The 19,485-nt window shown below is 45.4% G+C and overlaps 1 protein-coding gene and 1 pseudogene across 6 annotated transcripts in view; both read right to left on the minus strand.

The window, feature by feature from the left end:
* The window catches only part of crtac1b (cartilage acidic protein 1b), a 334,044-nt gene that overhangs the window by 230,642 nt on the left and 83,917 nt on the right, over positions 1 to 19,485 (minus strand). For all 6 annotated transcript variants that reach the window (XM_043713002.1, XM_043713000.1, XM_043712998.1 and 3 more), the window contains exon 3: positions 501 to 697. In XM_043713002.1, coding sequence (XP_043568937.1) covers positions 501 to 697 — 197 coding nt within the window. The remainder of the gene's footprint in view (positions 1 to 500; positions 698 to 19,485) is intronic.
* On the minus strand, positions 10,512 to 10,747 carry LOC122561315 (annotated as a pseudogene).

Below are 19,485 nucleotides of genomic sequence, written 5' to 3' on the forward strand. Positions count from 1 at the left end.
ATCACTGCCCCCATACTCCATCACTGCTCCATTCCTCATCACTGCCCCATACAGAGCAACTCCCTGTCAAATTGCCAAGAACTCTGGACCCTACTTTCATCCTACTGGTGTGAAGCTGATCTTTAGCTTCCACATAATTAAGTTCCCCACTGGCCTTGCTTCCCTCTCCTGGGGGGCAGAACCAGATCCCACCCATTAATCAAGATTATTTGCTCTAACTAGCCCATCATTCCATTATTACTGCAATGGCCCGACAAACACGTAGATGGAAGGCAAACTAGATGTACCCTGCTCCTATAAGTCCCTGTTGTCACAGAGCAGGCCAAGGCCCCTCAAAACATTTTAACAAGGTAGATCAGATCCTGACCTTTCTAGTTGTTTTAAGCAGATGTAAGGTGAATATTCCAGACATATCGGAACCTCTGCCTTTACGGCCCCTCTCTAAAATAGCCACGGACAGAGCAACTTTGTTAAAGGAGCAGCATTGTCACACTGTGTACCTGAAAAAGCATTATTAGTGTTGAGAAAGTATATTTCTTCTCGTCCATCACCATCGATGTCACAGGCCGCCACCCCTATAGCGTTCCCTTGGCGATCGCGCAGTGAGTAGTACGGGGAGCTGGGTTCATCAACAGCGATGTTCTGCAGCCGCTTTGTGGTTCTGTCATACTTTAACACCAGGTTCGGACCGTTGTACCTGTGGAAACACAAAGCCCATGAAACACATTGAGAACATGGCCAGAAAAGAAAAGAGAGCGAGCTCTCTTGGCGCCACACCCTGAGGAGGGCATCAGCGTGGAGAGCACGTCACCTCCCATATTCTCCAAAGGTAGGGATCCACCGATCTAGATTGTACATGCCCTGTACGGGGCTGGATGTCATCACCAGCTTGTTTTCATCCTGTTATAGAGTCATAGAGTCATACAGCATGGAAACAGACCCTCCAGTCTAACCAGCCCATGTCGAACATAATCCCAAACTAAACTAGTCCCACCTGCCTGCACTTGACCCATATCCCTCCAAACCTTTCCTGTTCATGTACTTACAGTCATAGAGATGTTCAGCATGAAACAGACTCTTCGATCCAACTCATTCATGTCGACCAGATATCCTAAATTAATCTAGTCCCAGTTGCCAGCAACTGGCCCATATCCCTGTAAACCCTTCCTATTCATATACCCATCCAGATGCCTTTTAAATGTTGCAGTTGTACCAGCCTCCACCACTTCCACTGGCAGCCCATTCCATACACGCACCACCCTCTGCGTGAAACAGTTGCTCCTTAAATCCCTTTTAAGTTTTTCCTCTCTCACCCTAAACCCATGACCTCTAGTTCTAGTCTCCCCTATCCCAGGGAAAAGATCTTGTCTATTTCCCTTATCCAAGCCCCTCATGATTTTATAAACCTCTATAAGGTCACCCCTCAGCCTCAGATGCTCCAGGGAAAACAGTCCCAGCCTATTCAACATCTCCCTTTGCACTTATCCAAATATTTTTTAAACGTTGTAACTACACCTGCATCCACCATTTACTCTGGTAGTTTATTTCTCGCCTGAACCACTCCCCATATAAAATGGTTGTCCCACATTATCCATTTTAAACCTTTCTTCTCTCACCTTAAAAAACGCCCCCAGGATTTGAACTCCCCCACCCTGGGGAAAAGACCCTTGTCATTCACCTTATCTATGCTCCTCATGGCATAATCCTGTATGTTTCAATAAGATCACCTCTCATTCCTCTTAACACCCATGAGAATAGACCTAATCATTCCCCATAAAAAGCCTTCATGAAGGGCTTTTGCCTGAAACGTCGATTTTCCTGCTCCTCGGATGCTGTTTGACCTGCTGTGCTTTTCCAGCACCACTCTAATCTAGACTCTGGTTTCCAGCATCTGCAGTCATTGTTTTTACCTATATCCAGTTTTGCAGGTTTCACTAATTACATTGGATTTGCCAATATCCTGTGCAGTTGTAGCAAGACTTTCCTGCTTTTATACTCCATTCTCCTCACACTAAAGGCCAACATTCCCTTTGCCTTCCTAATTGCTTGTTGCATCTGCATGATAGATTTTTGTGGTTCATGTATAAGGGCACACAACATGTGCTGTATCATTCCGCAGCCCCTTTCTATTTTTATTTTGTTTTTATTTATTCATTCATGGGATAAAGGCATCCCTGGCTAGGCAGTGTTTATTGCCCATTCCTAATTGTCCAGAGGGCAGTTAAGAGTCAACCACATTGCTGTGGGTCTGGAGTCGCATGTAGGCCAGACCAGGTAAGGATGGCAGTTTCCTTCCCTAAAGGACACTAATGAACCAGATGGACTTTTCTGACAATTGAAAATGGAGTCATTAGACTTTTAATTGCACAGTTTTTTTTTGTAGTGAATTCAAATTCTACCACCTGCCATGTGGCATTTACACCCAGGTCCCCAGCACATTATTGGGGTCTCTGGATTAACAGCCCAGTGATAATACCAATAGACCATCACCTCCCCAATTTAAATATCATTCTCCTTTTCTATTCCTCCCAGCAAAGTGGACAGCCTCACAATTTCCCCACATGGTGCTATGTCCTTCTCATTATTTGCCCTCTCATTTAACCTACATACATCCCTTTGCAGACTCTTTACACCCTTTTGTTTTCCTACTGATCTTCATGTTGAATTTGCCCAATTATTTTGTTTGAAGGCACTGAGGATCTGGTGCGTTGAGGAGTCCTGTCAGTGGTGTACGGGTCCCGACTCGGTGTCCTCAGTTAGGACTGAGTTGGTTGTGCTCAGGCAGATTGGCCTTTGGGCTTCACCCTGGCAGTTGTCTCCATCAAAATGAGGAATGTTCGGACGCACAGTGAGCTCTCCATACTCAATATTAGCTTCCCATATGAAGACCAAACACAGCAACATCAAAGTTGTCAGTCAAGTCATGCCAAGGTGGCACAGTATATTGTTAGAAACACTATCACCAACAGTTTTCTTTCAATAAAGGGGACGCCTTCCTGTGGTACAGTGGTAGTGTTCCTACCCCATTCTGAAAGGCCAGGGTTCAAGACCCATCTTTTCTAGAGGTGTATAACAACATCTCTGAACAGCGTGATTAGGAAAATAACTTAAGTGAAAAAAAGTTACAATACAAAAGTGAATTGTTCATGTATTCCAGGCAGCACAGTGGCTCACAGCGCCAGGGATCTGGTTCAATTCCAGCCTCAGGCAACTGTCTGAGTGGGGTTTGCACATTCTCGCTGTGGGGTCTGCATGGGATTCCTCCAGGTGCTCCGGTTTCTTCCCACAGTCCAAAGATGTGTAGGTTAGGTAGACTGGCCATGGGAAATGTAGGGCTACAAAGATGGGGTTGGGGGGGGTTGGAGAATCGACGTTTCGGGCATTAGCCCTTCTTCAGGAATGGTTCCTGAAGAAGGGCTAATGCCCGAAACGTCGATTCTCCTGTTCCCTAGATGCTGCCTGACCTGCTGCGCTTTTCCAGCAACACATTTCCAACTCTGATCTCCAGCATCTGCAGACCTCATTTTCTCCCTTGGGGGGGGAGGTTGTGTCTGGGAGGGATGCTCTTCAGAGAGTCAGTTTGGACTTGATGAGCTAAATGGCCTGTTTCCACCCTGTAGGGGTTCTGTGAACCAGCATCACTAGAAGCTGCAATGATTGTCATGTGTAGGCGTATGCTGTTGGAAAACCAAATGTTGTGTTTCAGCATTACCAGCAATCTCTGGAAGGAGCAATTTGACAAGAAAGTATTCAATGAACAGTGTGACACTTGAAAGTTCTGTGGAACAAAGGGACCTTGGCGTGTTTTTCCACAGATCTCTGAAGGTGGAAGGGCATGTTAGTAGGGTGGTGAAAAAGGCTTATGAGGCATTTTCCTTTATCAATTGAGGCATAGATTATAAAAGCAGGGAAGTCATGTTGGAGTTGGATAGAACTTTGGTGAGCCACATTTGGAGTACTGTGTGCAATTCTGGTCACCACACTACAGGAAGGATGTGATTGCACTGGAGAGGGTTCAGAAGAGATTCACCAGGATGTTCCCTGGGATGGAAAATTCAAATTAGGAGGAAGTGTTGAATAGGCTTGGGTTTGTTTTCTTTGAAGCAGAGAAGACTGAGGAGCGACCTGATTGAGGAGTACGAGACGATGAGAGGCATGGATGGAGTGGATAAGGAGCAGTTGTTCCCCTTTGTCAAAGGATCAGTCATGAGGAGACACAGGTTCAAGGTCAGGGGCAGGAGGTTTAAGAGGGATGTGAGACAAAAACTTTTTACCTGATGGAGGTGACAGTCTGAAATGCGCTGTCTGGGAGGGTGGGAGAAGTAAATTACCTCACATCCTTTAAAAAGGACCTGGATGAGCAGGTCATAACATTTGGAGCTATGGACCAAGTGCTGGTAAATGGGATTAGGTTGAAGGTCAGGTGTTCCTCATGTGTTGCTACCAACTCAATGGACTGAAAGGCCTCTTCTGCACAATGTGATTCTGTGATTCTTAAACATGTTATTTGTACCTGGCCAAAAACAAGACAGCTGTCAATTAGCTATAACCAGTGCCTGTGGCATCACTTTTGTAAACCTCACCAAAGCATTCAATGCTCTGAGCAGAGAGGGACTTCAGAAAGTCGTTAAAAAATTCAGATGGTCCTCTCAGATTTCTGCCCGCCGTGAAATCAGTATGGACCTGTCAACCAACCCCTTCCACATCTCCAACAGTGTATAGAAGAGACCTGTACTAGCCCTGACCCTGACCTTTCACTATTGCTTTCCCATACAATTCCTACAGTGTGGAAACAGGCCACTCGGCTCAACAAGTCCACACCGACCTTCCAAAGAGCATCCCTCCCAGACCCATTCCCCTACCCCTATTACTCTACACTGTCCCTGACCAATGCATGTAGCCTACATATCCCTGAACATTACAGGCAATTTAGCCTGGCCAATTCACCAGACCTGCACATCTTTATACGGTGGGAGGAAACCGGAGCACCCGGAGGAAACTCATGCAGACACGGGGAGAATGTGCAAACTCCACACAGACAGTCACTGGAGGCTGGAATTGAATCTGGATCTCTGGCACTGTGAGGCAGCAGTGCTAACCACTGAGCCACCGTGCAGCCCAAAACTGCCTTTCAGCAGGCCGCAACGGGAGACCGTGAGTGATCTTTTCCACCTCGATCGTTTTGTCTTCACACTCAGACAAAGACACAAGAAAATCTCATCCGTGAATTTCTCTCCTCGCCACAGTCTGTCACAGTTACAATGTGTAGATACAAGTGTTTCCGAGGCAACACGGCACTTTGGAATAGACATCAGTTGAAAGAAAACTGAAGACTTGCTCTGACCTGCACTGCAACGTGAATGTAAAGCACCTGGCAATATCAGTGAGGGAACCATCAAACAGCATACCTAAATACAAACACGAGTACACTGGAGGAGCTCAGCACATTTGTGGACGGAGAAACAGAGTTAATGTTTCAAGTCTGGTCTGGCTAGTCTTCTCCTGTGCTATTCACCTGAGCTGATGAGTCAATAATAAGGGAACATCATTTTAAAGTTAATGGCTAGAGATTTGAGTCTGGAATGAACTGAGAGGGTAGTTGAGGCAGGAAACCCCAAACTTTTATTAAAAAATATGTGAATAGGCGCTTGAAATGTCATAAGATTCAAGGCCAAGCGCTGGGAAGTGGAGTCAGTGTAGGTATGTCGATAGGGCAAAGGCTATTTCTGAAATGTACGACACTATGACTTTCTATGGGACTGTTTTCCCTGCAGCATCAGAGGCTGAAGGGTAACCTTATAGAGGTTTATAAAATCACGAGGAGTGTGGATAAGATAAATAGACAAAGTCTCTTCCTTGGGGTGGGGGAGTTCATAACTAGAGGGTGAGAGGGGAAAGATAAAAAAGAGACCTAAGGGCTATCCTTTTCATGCAGAAGGTGGTGCATGTATGGAATGAGCTGTCAGAGGAGGAGGGCTAACTTTTTCACGCAGAGGGTGGTGCGTGTATGGAATGAGCTGTCAGAGGAAGTGGTGGAGGCTGGTACAATTGCAACATTTAAATAGCATCTGGATGGGTGTATGGATAGGAAGGCTTTAGAGGGATATGGGTGCTGGCAGGTGAGATGAGATTACATTGGGATATCTGGTTGGCATGGATGTGTTGGACCGAAGGATCTGTTTCCATGCTGTACATCTCTATGACTCTAAGCATCATACCAGACTTGAAACCAGCCCAGCCATGGTGACCCGAAATGTTGACTTTCCTGCTCTTCTGATGCTGCCTGACTTGCTGTGTTTTTCCAGCTCCACATTTCTTTGACCTTGAAACATTCACTCTGTTTCTCCCTCCACAGATGCTTGTCCTGTGTTTCTCCAACATTCTCTATGTTTGTTTCAGATCTCCAGCATCCACAATGTCTTACATTTAAGCAGGAGACCTAGTTGCAGAGTGTTCTTTTGTGTGGAGCCAGCAAAACACTAAAAAGTGGACAACAAGCTATCGAAAGCGTATTATTTGACAACAGAGTCTGGAGTGACCACAGCCTCAGGGCACCGAGTCAAAGTGTACAAATCCTCAGAACCTTCCTGTATAGTGCTGAGTCACAAGGTCCTATACACCTGTCCTATTCACCTTCCACATGCACCTCCATCAGCACTACCTCCTCAGCAGCCTCTAGCTTTACCAACAGAATAATAATCACAAATATTGGAAATCACTGTTATTACCAGTACCGAGACTGTCCTCCTGAAAAGCCAACCACATTAGTGGATAACCAAGAGGCACCACCTTTGGTATTCAGTGAAGATCCAGCACGATAGAGAAAACAAGGAGAAGGTGAGATCCAGGTTGCCACTGCCCTTAACCCCACCGCGGAAAAATCAAAATCAAATGGGAGAAAGTGAACACTGCAGCTGCTGGAGATCAGAGTCGAGAGTGTGGTGGAAAGAAAGCACAGCAGGTCAGGCAGCATCCGAGGAGCAGAAGAATTTGGGAATCCTGATGAAGGGCTTATGCCCAAAGCAGGCTTATTCTCCTGCTCTTCGAATGCTGCCTGGGAAATTCACATTCCTAACCGTCCACAACTCATGAGTAAACCCTTCCTCGAGCATTTGGTGTCTAAGAAATGTCAAGATGAAGAAGTCATTTTTTATTGTTTACATTTTTTTTACACATACTGTGGTTCATGTGTAGAATGAACTTCCAGAGGAAGTGATGGATGCAGGTACGGTTACAATGTTTAAAAGACCTGAGTAAGAAATGTTTGGAGAGATATGGTCCAAACACAGGCAGATGAAACTAGTTTAGTTTGGGATTATGGTCGGCATGGACTGGTTGGTCCGAAGGGTCTTTCTCCGTACCGTATGACTCTAGGTTGTTTCAAAAAGAAAGTGCTTTTGTTTGGCTGTGAAGTGCTTAAGGACTTACTAAGGTCATGAAAATCATAATCTTTCTCTTAAAGTGTTAGGATCCTTTGACAGATTGGTAAGGGCATTGGTGAAGCTGGAACATTACTGTACATTTTGTTTTGCTTTTGAGTGCTTTCTACAATCGATTCTGCTATAACGCGATAGTTCTGTTCTCGTGTAACCCTCTGTTATAAGAAAATTGTGTGATAGCAGCACCATTTAAACTAATGAGGCCTGAATCGTGTTATAACCAACACAGGCTTGAAAAGTTTGCGCTATATAGAAACAGTGTCCACATTTCGTTAACAGTGTTATAGCAAATTTGCGTGAACGAAACGTGTGTTATAGCAGAATGACCTGTGTTAGGAAGTGGGATGGGGTTGATAGTTAAAGAGTCACAAGGAAGAAAGTTGGCTGGAAGGTTTTGAAGGGAATGTGAATGGGGCTTCAGTTATCTGCCCAAAACCAGATTACAGCTCCCTATGTCCAGCCCTTTTTTTGCATCATCTCCATCCTATTACCATTTTAATTGCCCCATTTATCCAATTTGGCATTCTTCATTTAATTTACATTTCATTGTCATTAGGCATATATCATATTGCGTATTTCAATATTTATAGCTTCAAAAGGTTTCATTCTTTGTAACAGCAATCATCTGGTAATGCATTCCACAGATCAGCACTCTTTCCTTTGAAATTTGCCTTTTCAAAGTCATGTTTTCTGGATCTTTCCAGCAGCTGACGACAGGACAATTTTTGAGTTGATCATTTTTAAATCCCCAGTCACCATGACAACAATAAAAAGAATGACTTGCATTTCTGTAGCACCTTGTATAATCCCAGGACCCCCTTAAGTGGTGTACAGTCAATGCAGTGCTCATTGAACGGTAGTCATTATTGTAATAGGACAACCAAACCATCTTAGCAGCAATCCAAATAGCTTGAGGTTGAATAGGCTGGGGCTGTTTTCTCTGGAGCGTCAGAGGCTGAGGGGTGACCTTACAGAGGTTTATAAAATCATGAGGGGCATGGGTGTGGTAAGTAGACAAGACCTTTTCCCTGGGGTGGGGGAGTCCAGAACTAGAGGGCACAGGTTTAACGTGGGAGGGGAAAAATTTACAAGGGACCGAAGGGACAACATTTTCACACAGAAGGTGGTACGTGTATGGAATGAGCTGCCAGAGGAAGTGGTGGAGGCTGGTACAATTGCAACATTTAAGAGGCATTTGGATGGGTATATGAATAGGAAGGGTTTGGAGGGAAATGGGTCTGGTGCTGGCAGGTAGGACTAGATTAGTTTGAATATCTGGTAGGCGTGGACGAGTTGGACTGAAGGGTCTGTTTCCGTGCTGTACATCTCAATGACTCTAAATTAAATCCAATCATTATTTAGGGATGTTCAGGGACATAATTATTGGCCAAGACACCAGGAGAGAACTTCCTTATTTCTTTGTATATTCCGTGGGATCTTTTATGCCCAACTGAGTGGGCAGTTCAATTGTGTCACCCTGAAAGGAAACATCTCCATTAGTGCAGCACTCCCTCACGACTGGATTGCCATGTCTGTATTGATTTTGCACTTAAGTCTCAGGAGAGGGATTTGCAATCTAACTTGGAGGAAAATAACTGCTAACTACTGAGCTAAGGGGCACCATGGTGGCTCATTGATTAGTACTGCTCCCTCGCAGAACCAGGGCCCCAGGTTTGATTCCAACCTCTGTCTGCGTGGAGTTTACACATTTTCTCAGTATCTGCTCCGGGTGCTCTGGTTTCCTCCCACAATCCAACAATGTGCAGGTTCGATGGATTGGCCAAGGGAAATGCAGACTAACAGAGATATGGGGAGGCGGGGGGGCGGGTGAGATGCTCTTCGGGGGATCTGTGTAGTCTCAAAGGCCTGGTCCACACTGGAGGGATTCTATGAAGGATTATAACACAACTATCAGGATTAGTTAATCGTGTTCTTCAAAATTCATTGTCATCCAGTTTCTTTCAATAATTCTATTTAGAAACAAAATATATCAAATATGGGCAATTTATGGATAAATTCAGAAACTTGGGGGATGAAGTAACATAATGGGTAGAGTCAAAGAATTAGCAAATCAGATGAGACACTGAAATATAAATAAAATCAAAATCATAAATGTTCCTAGTTTAAAATAAGCCATAACTTTTTGATGCAAGCCCCATTTTGTATTGCTTCTGTTTTCCGTGCATACTTACAATTGATTTTTTAACACAAGACTGGTCTCCAGGAACCAAGCCAATACATTTATAAATACATACAGAGCTATAAATACAGACATACAGAGCTTGCACATACTAACTCCCTAAGCTAAAACTTACGAGCACAGTAGTGTTGATTTTAAATTCTGGTCTAAGACCTGATCACCCTCTCCTATAAATGTATCTATTATTTTTGTCTAATGATGTCAATCTACAACACTGAACTGCCTCGGATTTAATTCTTAATGGTTAGAAATCATTCTTCAATCATCACAGTGGAGTAGGTTTGTGCTGGTTTTGGGGTTGGTGTGGTTTTTTGAAAGAACTGTGTATGGACAGACCAGAACCCTCCTCCCAAAGTATTGTAATCAGATAGCTCAAACCCTAACTTCCATATTTATTTAAAGGCAAGTGTAAGGTGCTGTGTTCCAGATGTGGTTCAATTGATTCAGCACTTGGCTTTAATCAAAACACACTTTACATTTACAACACAGTTAAAATACAAACAAAGAAAACAAATTGGCATCGCTTTACTCAATTGAAATAAGTAACAAGTACTATTTAACCACAAATCATCAACAGTTCCAATGTAGGCAGCATCCTGTAGACCTTTGGTAAAAACGCAATTCAGTAAAACAGTTCTGCTTTCTCAGGTGGTTTCTCTCTCCCATCCAGAAGAAGGAAACAATCAGCCCCTTGTGATTTTTAAGAGGAAGCCTTGCTGTCGAAGATTTCATTTCAGCAACTGGGATCTCAAGCTTTTAGCTCAGCTGCAACAGAAACCTTCTCTCTAACTGAAAGCAAAACTAAAAACCTTCCCGGGTCTATGTGAGCCTGGATCCCACCCACTCATGATTCTTTAACAACTTTGCGCAGATTAATCTTTCTTTGCAGCTGCCTTTCTCATTGCTGAGTTCCTGTCTCTTCCTCTTTGCATGGATGTGAGCACCAACTCTCAGGAGCAAAACCACAGACCGCACGGATCCGAACTTGGGCAAACTTGGCGTCCTTAGTTAGGTGCCCTCTTTGCCGGCACTGTCTTGGACCAGTCTCCTTCTTGGTAACAGGGAGATCTTTGTGCAAGCCAACTGCCACAGGATATCGGATTGCCATTTCTGCGGCTCAGTTATGGCGTCGGTAAGGAAAGACTGGAGGACCAAGATTCTTTTTTAAAAAACACTCAGGGAGAATTCAAAAGCTGTTTACCAACTTTCTGTCTGAAGGAGACATTCCAGTACCTTTGGGACATTACCCCTCTGCCAGAGAAATAGCGCAGAATGCATCCCTTAAAAGGTACAATACATCACAACTGCTATACATAACAACAGGAGCTACACTCAATAAACACTTCCTGATTTCTCAGATGGTAGGATGTGATGAGAGACTGAATCAGTTAGGACCATATTCAGTGCAGTTTAGAACAATGAGCGAGGAGTCTCATTGAACCTTAGAAAATTCGAACAGGACTAGACAGGGTAAATATAGGAAGGATTTTCCTGATGATCAGGGAGTCCAGAACCAGGGGTCACAGTCTAAGGATACTGGGTTGGCCATTTAGGACAAAGATGAGGAATAATTTCTTCACCCAGAGTTCTCTTCCACAGAAATAGTCAAGACCAAAACATGGAATGCTTTCAAGAAGGAGTTAGATATAACACGGGGAATGCATGGGAGCAGAGGATATGGAGGAAAAGCAGGAACTGACTATTGGGTTGGATAATAAGCCCATGATCACAGTGAATGACAGGGAAGGTTTGAAGGGCTGAATTTTTTTTTTCATTTGTGGGACTTGGGTGTTGCTGGTTGGCCAGCATTTATTGCCCATCCCTAGTTGTCCCTTGAGAAGGTGGCCTTCTTGAATCGCTGCAATCCACTTGCTGTGGGTTTACCCACAATGCAGTAGGGAGCGAATTCCAGGATTTTGACCCAACGACTGTGAAGGAACAGCAGTATATTTCCAAGCCAGGGTGGTGAATGACTAGGAGGGGAACTTGCAGGTGGTGTTCCCAAGCACCTGCTGCCCTTGTCCTTCTAGGTGGAAGTGGTCGTGGGTTTGGAGGTGCTGTCTCAGAAACTTTGGTGAATTTCTGCAGTGCATCTTGTAAATAGTAAACACTGTTGCCGCTGAGCGCCAGTGGTAGAGGGATTGAATGTTTGTGGATGTGGTGCCAATCAAGTGGGCTGCTTTGTCCTGGATGGTGTCAAGCTTTTTGAGTATTGTTGGAGCTGCACACATCCAGGCAAGTGGGGAGTATTCCATCACACTCCTGACTTGTGCCTTGTAGATGGTGGGTAGACTTTGGGGTGTCAAGAGGTGAGTTACTCGCAGCAGTACCTCTAGTCTCTGACCTGCTCTTGTAGACACTGTGTTCATGTGGTGAGTCCAGTTGAGTTTCTGGTCAACAGTAACCCGAAGGATGCTGACAGTGGGGGATTCCAGGATGGTAATACCACTGAATGTTAAGGAGTGGTGATTAGAGTATCTCTTATTGGTGACGGTCATTGCCTGGCATTTGTGTGGCATGAATGCTACTTGCCACCTGTCAGCTCAAGCCTGGATAATGTCTAAATCTTGTTGCATTTGAGCACAGACTGCTTCAGTATCTGAGTTGTCGTGAATGGTGCTGAACATTGTGCAATCATTGGTGAACGTCCCCACTTCTGACCTTATGACTGAGGGAAAGTCATTAATGAAGCAGCTGAAGATGGTTGGGTTTAGGACACTACCCTGAGGGACTCCTGCCAGATATAGCCTGGAGCTGAGACAACTGACCCTCCACAACCACAACAAAGGCCGATTCCTGCTCCTATTTCCTACATTTCCAAGGTTCTAAAGGGATTATAGGGTATGGGGTAAAAGTGGGAATACACAACTGAATTGGATGATGAGCCATGGTCACATCGAATGGTGCAGCAGCCTCAATGGGCTGAATGGCTTCCTCCAGTGTGTGATTATCAGAATAAAATCACTGAATGGTAGCAGCATGGGAGGCCATTCAGCCCATCATGCAGCAGTTCTCTGTGAGAGCAACTCAGCCAGAGCTCACCCTACACCCCCCCTCCCTGCACCACCCCCTTTACCCTGTAACAGTACAATCTCTTTTCTCTCCAACAACAATCCAAGTTTCTTTCAAAAGCCATGATTGGCTCTGTGATGTGTTCTGCAACATTTGTCAATACAGTGACATTGTTGTATAAATGTAGATTCAAGTGGAAAATCGCAAACCCGGTGTCCAGGAACCGGAACATTTGTATCTGAGTTGGCACTGTAATCGGTGCCATATAAACTTTTCACTAGACTCATTGAATATATCTGTCAATAACACAACAGACTTCTCTCTGGATCCTGCACAAATGTTTACACCATCGATACAATCATCACATTCGGTGTTTGTGTTCAGCAGTTGTCCTGGACAGCACTTGTCCTAATCTCACTGCTACATGAAGTGTTGGATTGGACAGTTCACTCAAAATGCATGAACAAACAAACGAGGAATCGTACTATGGTAATATTCAACCAAAATCTGGGAAACTCCCAAGCCCAATGGGCTTTGGTCTCAGGTGTGCCAGACTTGGGACACTGTACCCATATTAATATCAATCAGTGTTTGTGAGGGTGGTCCATCTGAGAAAATGAACAAATAGACAGTCAATTGGTCATCTCTAAGGCATGACACCACAGCAAGTTATGAGGCAGCGTGGACAGAGCGTCATTCTCTGATCAAGATTGGAAAGGATGCCATTTGTAGAAGTACGGAAAGAGACTGTTCAATCCAAGTCTGCACTGACCCTTCGAAGAGCATCCCAGCCCAACCAAGCCCTCTACCCTATCCCCATACTTAGCATGGCCAACCCACCTAACCTATACATCTTTGGAACGTGAGAGGTAACTGGGATACCTGGAGGAAACCGGTGCAGACACGGGAAGAACATGCAAACTTCACACAGTCACCTAAGGGTAGAATCGAACCTGGGTTCCTGGCACTGTGAGGCTAACCACTGAGCCACCATGCCATCCTCATGTCACCTGACTAACAATCTAAACTGGGCAGAAGATCCTACTGAAGGGCTTCTGCCCGAAACATCGATTTTCCTGCTCCTCGGATGTGCTTTTCCAGCACCACACTCTTGACTAACAATCGAAACCCTCAGGTTAATGATCTGGGGACCAGGTTAACAGCCCCAATCAGGAAACTCATAGTCCATCTGACTCACCTCATTACAATCACTATATAAACTCCACACAGACATCACTCACCAGCTATCCACTCAACTGAGTTAACCAACTCTCTTTAACAGATTCAGGAACCTTTGGCATTGTCTCTCAGAGAGAAGCACAATGTTGTCAAACTCAGGGTGTTTCCCATTGCTCTGCAAAGCATGTAGCATCACTTTATAACTATGTTGTGTTGTATTTACTATGGACCGGTTGATGGTGTTGGACTGAATTTTTCTGCTGTTGGCATGAAATGCCTCTCCTCTTGGGTCCAGACCTGGCAGGAGATGGATTGTCAGAGTGATCTTCCCAACCACCCCTGGATCCTTTGTCCCAATGAAGGATAGCGAGCAGGGTGTAGGGGGTGCCAATGCACTGAAGCCTTGGCAGCTCCCAGTGGGAGAGACAGGCCATTGGCTTGGAGACCCAGACGGTGTCTCAACAAGGACGGGTAAGGGGGAAGTTTGCAATCAGAGGGGCCTGCCATTCTGGATGATCCACTGCTTCCCCTGCCCTCGAGATGTGTTTCATGCCAGCGAATGGAAGTGATCTACTCATTCCATCACTTCCCTGGCAGTGGCACTGTGTCAGAGAGCCATCCCATAGAGCCATAGAGATCCCATAAAAAGGCCTTTTGGCCCATCCTGTCTGACCTCCTGCTATTATGTCACTGCTAAATAGAGCTTCATATAATTGCAGCGTGATTTCTGTTCTGTTCAATCCAGCCTCCTTTTCACCAGAGCTGCCAACCTTGAACACATCCCAGGTGTGAGATTTTCAGTCACACGTTGAAGTGTCAGCTCACACCAAAGGTGTAAAAGCAGTTGGAAAAGCAGCAAGGCAGATTCTGATGGGGCACAGCTTGTACCCATGCCAGCAGCTGCACTGCGCACATACGCCCTGGAGAGTGGCACGAATCAAATCCTCAGTGCCCCATTTCCCTCACCCACCATCTTCCAGACTGTGGAGTTTAAGAATGGATTCCTTATTTTCTGAGAAAGGAGTGTGAAACACAAGCAAAAGCCAATCTGGGGTTGATGCATCAGTGAAAGTCCATTTCTCAAACTCCAGGACCTGTCAGAACGCACTCTCCTTGACATTCTCTGGGTTTCGCCAATGTGTGGGACTAGGAGCAGTCCCAGTCTTCAGTTACAGGAGGTGCATTGGAGTTATGTGTTTGGGGGAAGGGAGAGTTGGCCAGTTTTTGTGACAAGATAACTCAGCAAAGGCAGCTGTTCCTGGAAAAAGCTCTGTAACAGTCTTACTACAACATTTGATTTCAACTCCAACTGCTCAATTCTGTCCCATAACCATCCAATAACTAACACAGATTAGTCTCTTCAACTCTTTGACACGCTCTTCTGTCCCCCCGATAGAATTCAGGATCAACCTTTTTTGAACATTCATCTTTCGAGATTGGGCATTTCTGGCAAACGGAATTCTCTTGTCTTATTCCTAATTGTCCGAAAGATGGTGAGGTCCTTTTCCTTAAACAACTGCAATCATTCCCCTTTGGGACAACTAAGTGGCTTGTTACTTTAATCCAGTTAAAAGAAGTGATGGAGAAACTTTGCTGGTCTGGCAGCCTCTGCAGAGAGAGAAACAGTTAATATTTTGAGTCTGATTTGTATTTGAAGGAGGTGGAAAAGAGATTTTTTTTGCAGTAGAAAAGTGTGCAGACGATCAAATGGATCCGAAGGGACGGTCAAGAGGGTGAAGGAGATTAGAGATGACTGGCATCATAGCACAATGTAGAGGAGTGAGACAGTTAGACAGGAGGTGTTAATAGGAGAATATGGGTGAGGTGTGCTGAAAGCACATCAAATCCAGGGGCATTGTGGCAGGGGAAACGAAATGGAGGACAGAGTTCATGCTCTGAAGATATTCCACTCCATGTTGATTCCAGAGATTGGAAAATGAGTGGCTGCTCCTGCAACCCAACCTGTATTTGGCCTCCCCTGTTTCGGAGAGGCCAGATTGTGAGCTGTGGTTATGCCCGAAGGAAGTGCAAGTAAGTCACTGCTTCACCTGGAAGGAGAATCTTGGGGTCTTGGACAAAGGGGAGGGAGGAGGTAAAGGTGCAAGTCTTACATTTCCTGCAGTTGCATGGGAAGATGCCATGGGAGGTCGATGAGCTGTAGGGGGTGGCAGAAGAATGGACGAAGGGATTCAGAGCCAAGGGACTGGAGAGGGGGAAGGGAAGATGTGTTCAGTGGTGCCATCATGTGGGAGGTGATGGGAAAGTCAGAAGTTGATCCTTTGAATAAAGAAGCTTGTGGAGTGGAAAGTGAGCAGGGTAGGGGAATTGAGGACTGCAGGGCAGGTTAGAGGGGAAAGAATAAAAGGGAACCTGAGTAGCAACGTTTTTAAATAGAGGGTGGTACACATGTGGAATGAACTGCCAGCAGATGTGAATGAGGCAGGTACATTAAAAAACATGCAAAAGGCATTTGGACAAATACATGGATAGGAAAGGTTTAGAAGATATGGGCCAAGTGCAGGGAAATGGGGTTAGTGTGGATAGACATTTTGGTCAGCACAGACCAGTTTGCACCAAATTGCCTGTCTCCATGCTGTAGGAGTCTATGGCTCTGGTCAGACCACATTTGGAGTATTGTGCACAGTTTGGGCCCCATATCTCAGGAAGAATGTACACCTCCTCTGGACACCTATAGCATGTCCAGAGGAGGTTCATGAGAATGGTCCCAGGAAGGAACAGCTTAACATATGAGGAATGTTTGAGAACTCTGGGTCTGTACTCTGGAGTTTAGAAGGATGAGGGGGGATCTCACTGAAACTTATAGAATGCTGAATGGCCTGGACAGAGTGGACATTGGGAAGATATTTCCATTGGTAGGAGAGACGAGGACTCGAGGACACAGCCTTAGGGTAAAGGGAAGACCCTTTTAGAACAGAGATAAAAAGAAACTTCTTTAGCCAGAGAGTGTTGAATCTATGGGATTCATAAAGTCATAGAGTCATACAGATGTACAGCATGAAAACAGACTCTTCGGTCCTACTTGTCCATGCTGACCAGACATGCCAACCCAATCTAGTCCCACCTGCCAGCACCCAGCACCATGCTACTAACTGGCTATAAAGGGATAGCTACAGTTAGGAAGAATGAAAAATAAAGGTCTGCTGGGTGCCCTGCTTTACAGAAATATGGCTCACTCCTGCTACACTTGACTGTGCCTTAAACCTGAGGGTTTCTCAGTTCACCGAATGGACTGCTTGGTGTGCTCAGGCAAGGCAAGGGGCAATGGGAGCTGCCTCCTGATGCTTGAACCCATTGCCACAGAAGGCTGTGGAGGCCAGGTCATCAAGATAGTTATATTCTTGAGTATCAATGGGATTAAGGGTTACAGGGAGAAAGGGAAAGATTGGGGTGTGAGACATATTAGCCAAGATTGAATGGTGGAGCAGACTCAATGGGCTGAATGGCCTAATTTCTGCTCCTTTATCTTATGGTTCTATAACAGGAACTGTATGTCAGTCCTGTAAGGGAAGATTAGATTAGATTCCCTACAGTGTGGAAACAGGCCCTTCAGCCCAACAAGTCCACACCAGCCCTCCGAAGAGTAACCCATCCAGGCTCACTTCCCTCTGACTAATGCACCTAACACTATTGGCAATTTACTATGGTCAATTCACCTGACCTGCACACCTTTGGACTGTGGGAGGAAACCGGAGCACCCGGAGGAAACCCATGCAGACACGGGGAGAGTGTGCAAACTCTACACAGACAGTTGCCCAAGGCTGGAATTAAACCTGGGTCCGTGGTGCTGTGAGGCTGTCATGCTAACTACTGAGCCACCGTGCCGCTCAGGGAAGGGGAAGGCGTAAAAACAGAAGTGGGAGGAAAAGGGTTTTTTGACACAGTTAGACGCTCTTTTGCTTTCAGAAGTTATGTTGGATATTAGCCAGGGCGTCAGACAGAGCACCACTGCTCGATTGCAGAGCCCATTGAAACATCAGATTGAATTTAAACCTGTTCCCAGCTCCAAAACTAACTTCAGCACCATGGACAGCACAGCACACCCCTCAGTGTTTCAGCCTGAATTATATACTCGAACCTCTGCGGTCCAACACGCAGTCTTCTGCATTAGAAATGAACGCTGATTAGTGGTGCCAAGAATCTCAATACCTTAGAAGATAAAAAGAAAAAAAAGACTGAGGAAACATGGGAGGGAGGGGGTCCTGCAGTGATAATTTAATGAGTTTTCACTTCACCACAGTTAGTTTGCAGTGATGAAGAACTCATTATTCAATTACCAGCTGCAATTAAATCATTTTTGTCGCATTTGTTCGAGTTATAACACATTACCACCCACAAGGTGAGAAGCCAATTAAATGGGTGGGTCTAACTAAAATAAGCCACTGTTAGCTCAGTGCTAGATCATAATTATCAACTAAGATGCAATTACAGGAGATTGTTTTCAGAGTTTAAAAGTGGTGATTTGCTAGTTCCAACAGAAATTGGCTGCACTTTCCTTCCATATAGATCCATGTCCACTTACAGTCATAGACTCAGAAAGACCGACAGCACAGGAAAAGGACCTTCAGTCCATTCTGCATTGGTCAAAAATAATCAGTTAACTATTCTAATCCATTTTCCAGCACCTTGCCCATAGCAGTCATAGAGTCATAGAGATGTACAGCATGAAAACAGACCCTTCGGTCCTACCCGTCCAGGCTGACCAGATATCCCAACCTGCCTTGGCCTCACGAGTGCACATCCAAGTACTTTTTAAACATTATGAGGGTATCTGCATTTCCCACCCTTACAGGCAGTGAGTTCTAAATTCCCAACACCCTCCAGGTGAAAGAGTTTTTCCTCACATCCCCCTCTAAACCTCCTGCCCTTTAGCTTAAATCCATGCCCCTTGATCACTGGTCCCTCCTCCAGGAGGAATAAGCTCCTCCTGTCTACCTTATCTATGCCCCTTACAATTAAATACATCTCAATCATGTCCACTCTCAATCTTGTCTGCTGTAAGGAAAGCTACCCAAGGGAATGCCAAGGCACGATGTTGAACTGGGCTCCACGGTTACTATTTCTGTCTCAAAGCACCAGGGATGAAAATGTGTTGCTGGAAAAGCGCAGCAGGTCAGGTAGCATCCAAGGAGCAGGAGAATCAATGTTTCGGGCATGAGCCCTTCTTCAGGAATGAGGAAAGTGTGCCCAGCAGGAGCATCGCTCCGAAAGCTAGTGTGCTTCCAATTAAACCTGTTGGACTATAACCTGGTGTTGTGTGATTTTTAACTTTGTACACCCCAGTCCAACACCGGCATCTCCGAATCATGACTACCTAGATTACACCTCCTCCCACCCTGCCCCCTGTTAAAACACCATCCCATATTCCCAATTCCTTCACCTCCGCCGTATCTGCTCCCAGGAGGACCAATTCCAATACCAAACAATCCAGATGGCCTCCTTCTTCAAAGACTGCAATTTCCCCTCAGACGTGGTTGACGATGCTCTCCACTGCATCTCCTCTACTTCCCGCTCCTCCACCCTTGAGCCCTGCCCCTCCAATCGCCACCAGGACAGAACCCCACTGGTCCTCACCTACCACCCCACCAACCTCCAGATACATCGTATCATCCTTCGTCATTTCCACCACCTCCAAAC

Source organism: Chiloscyllium plagiosum, chromosome 22 (genome assembly GCF_004010195.1).
Source record: "Chiloscyllium plagiosum isolate BGI_BamShark_2017 chromosome 22, ASM401019v2, whole genome shotgun sequence".
In the NCBI taxonomy this organism is placed as follows: Eukaryota; Metazoa; Chordata; class Chondrichthyes; order Orectolobiformes; family Hemiscylliidae; genus Chiloscyllium; species Chiloscyllium plagiosum.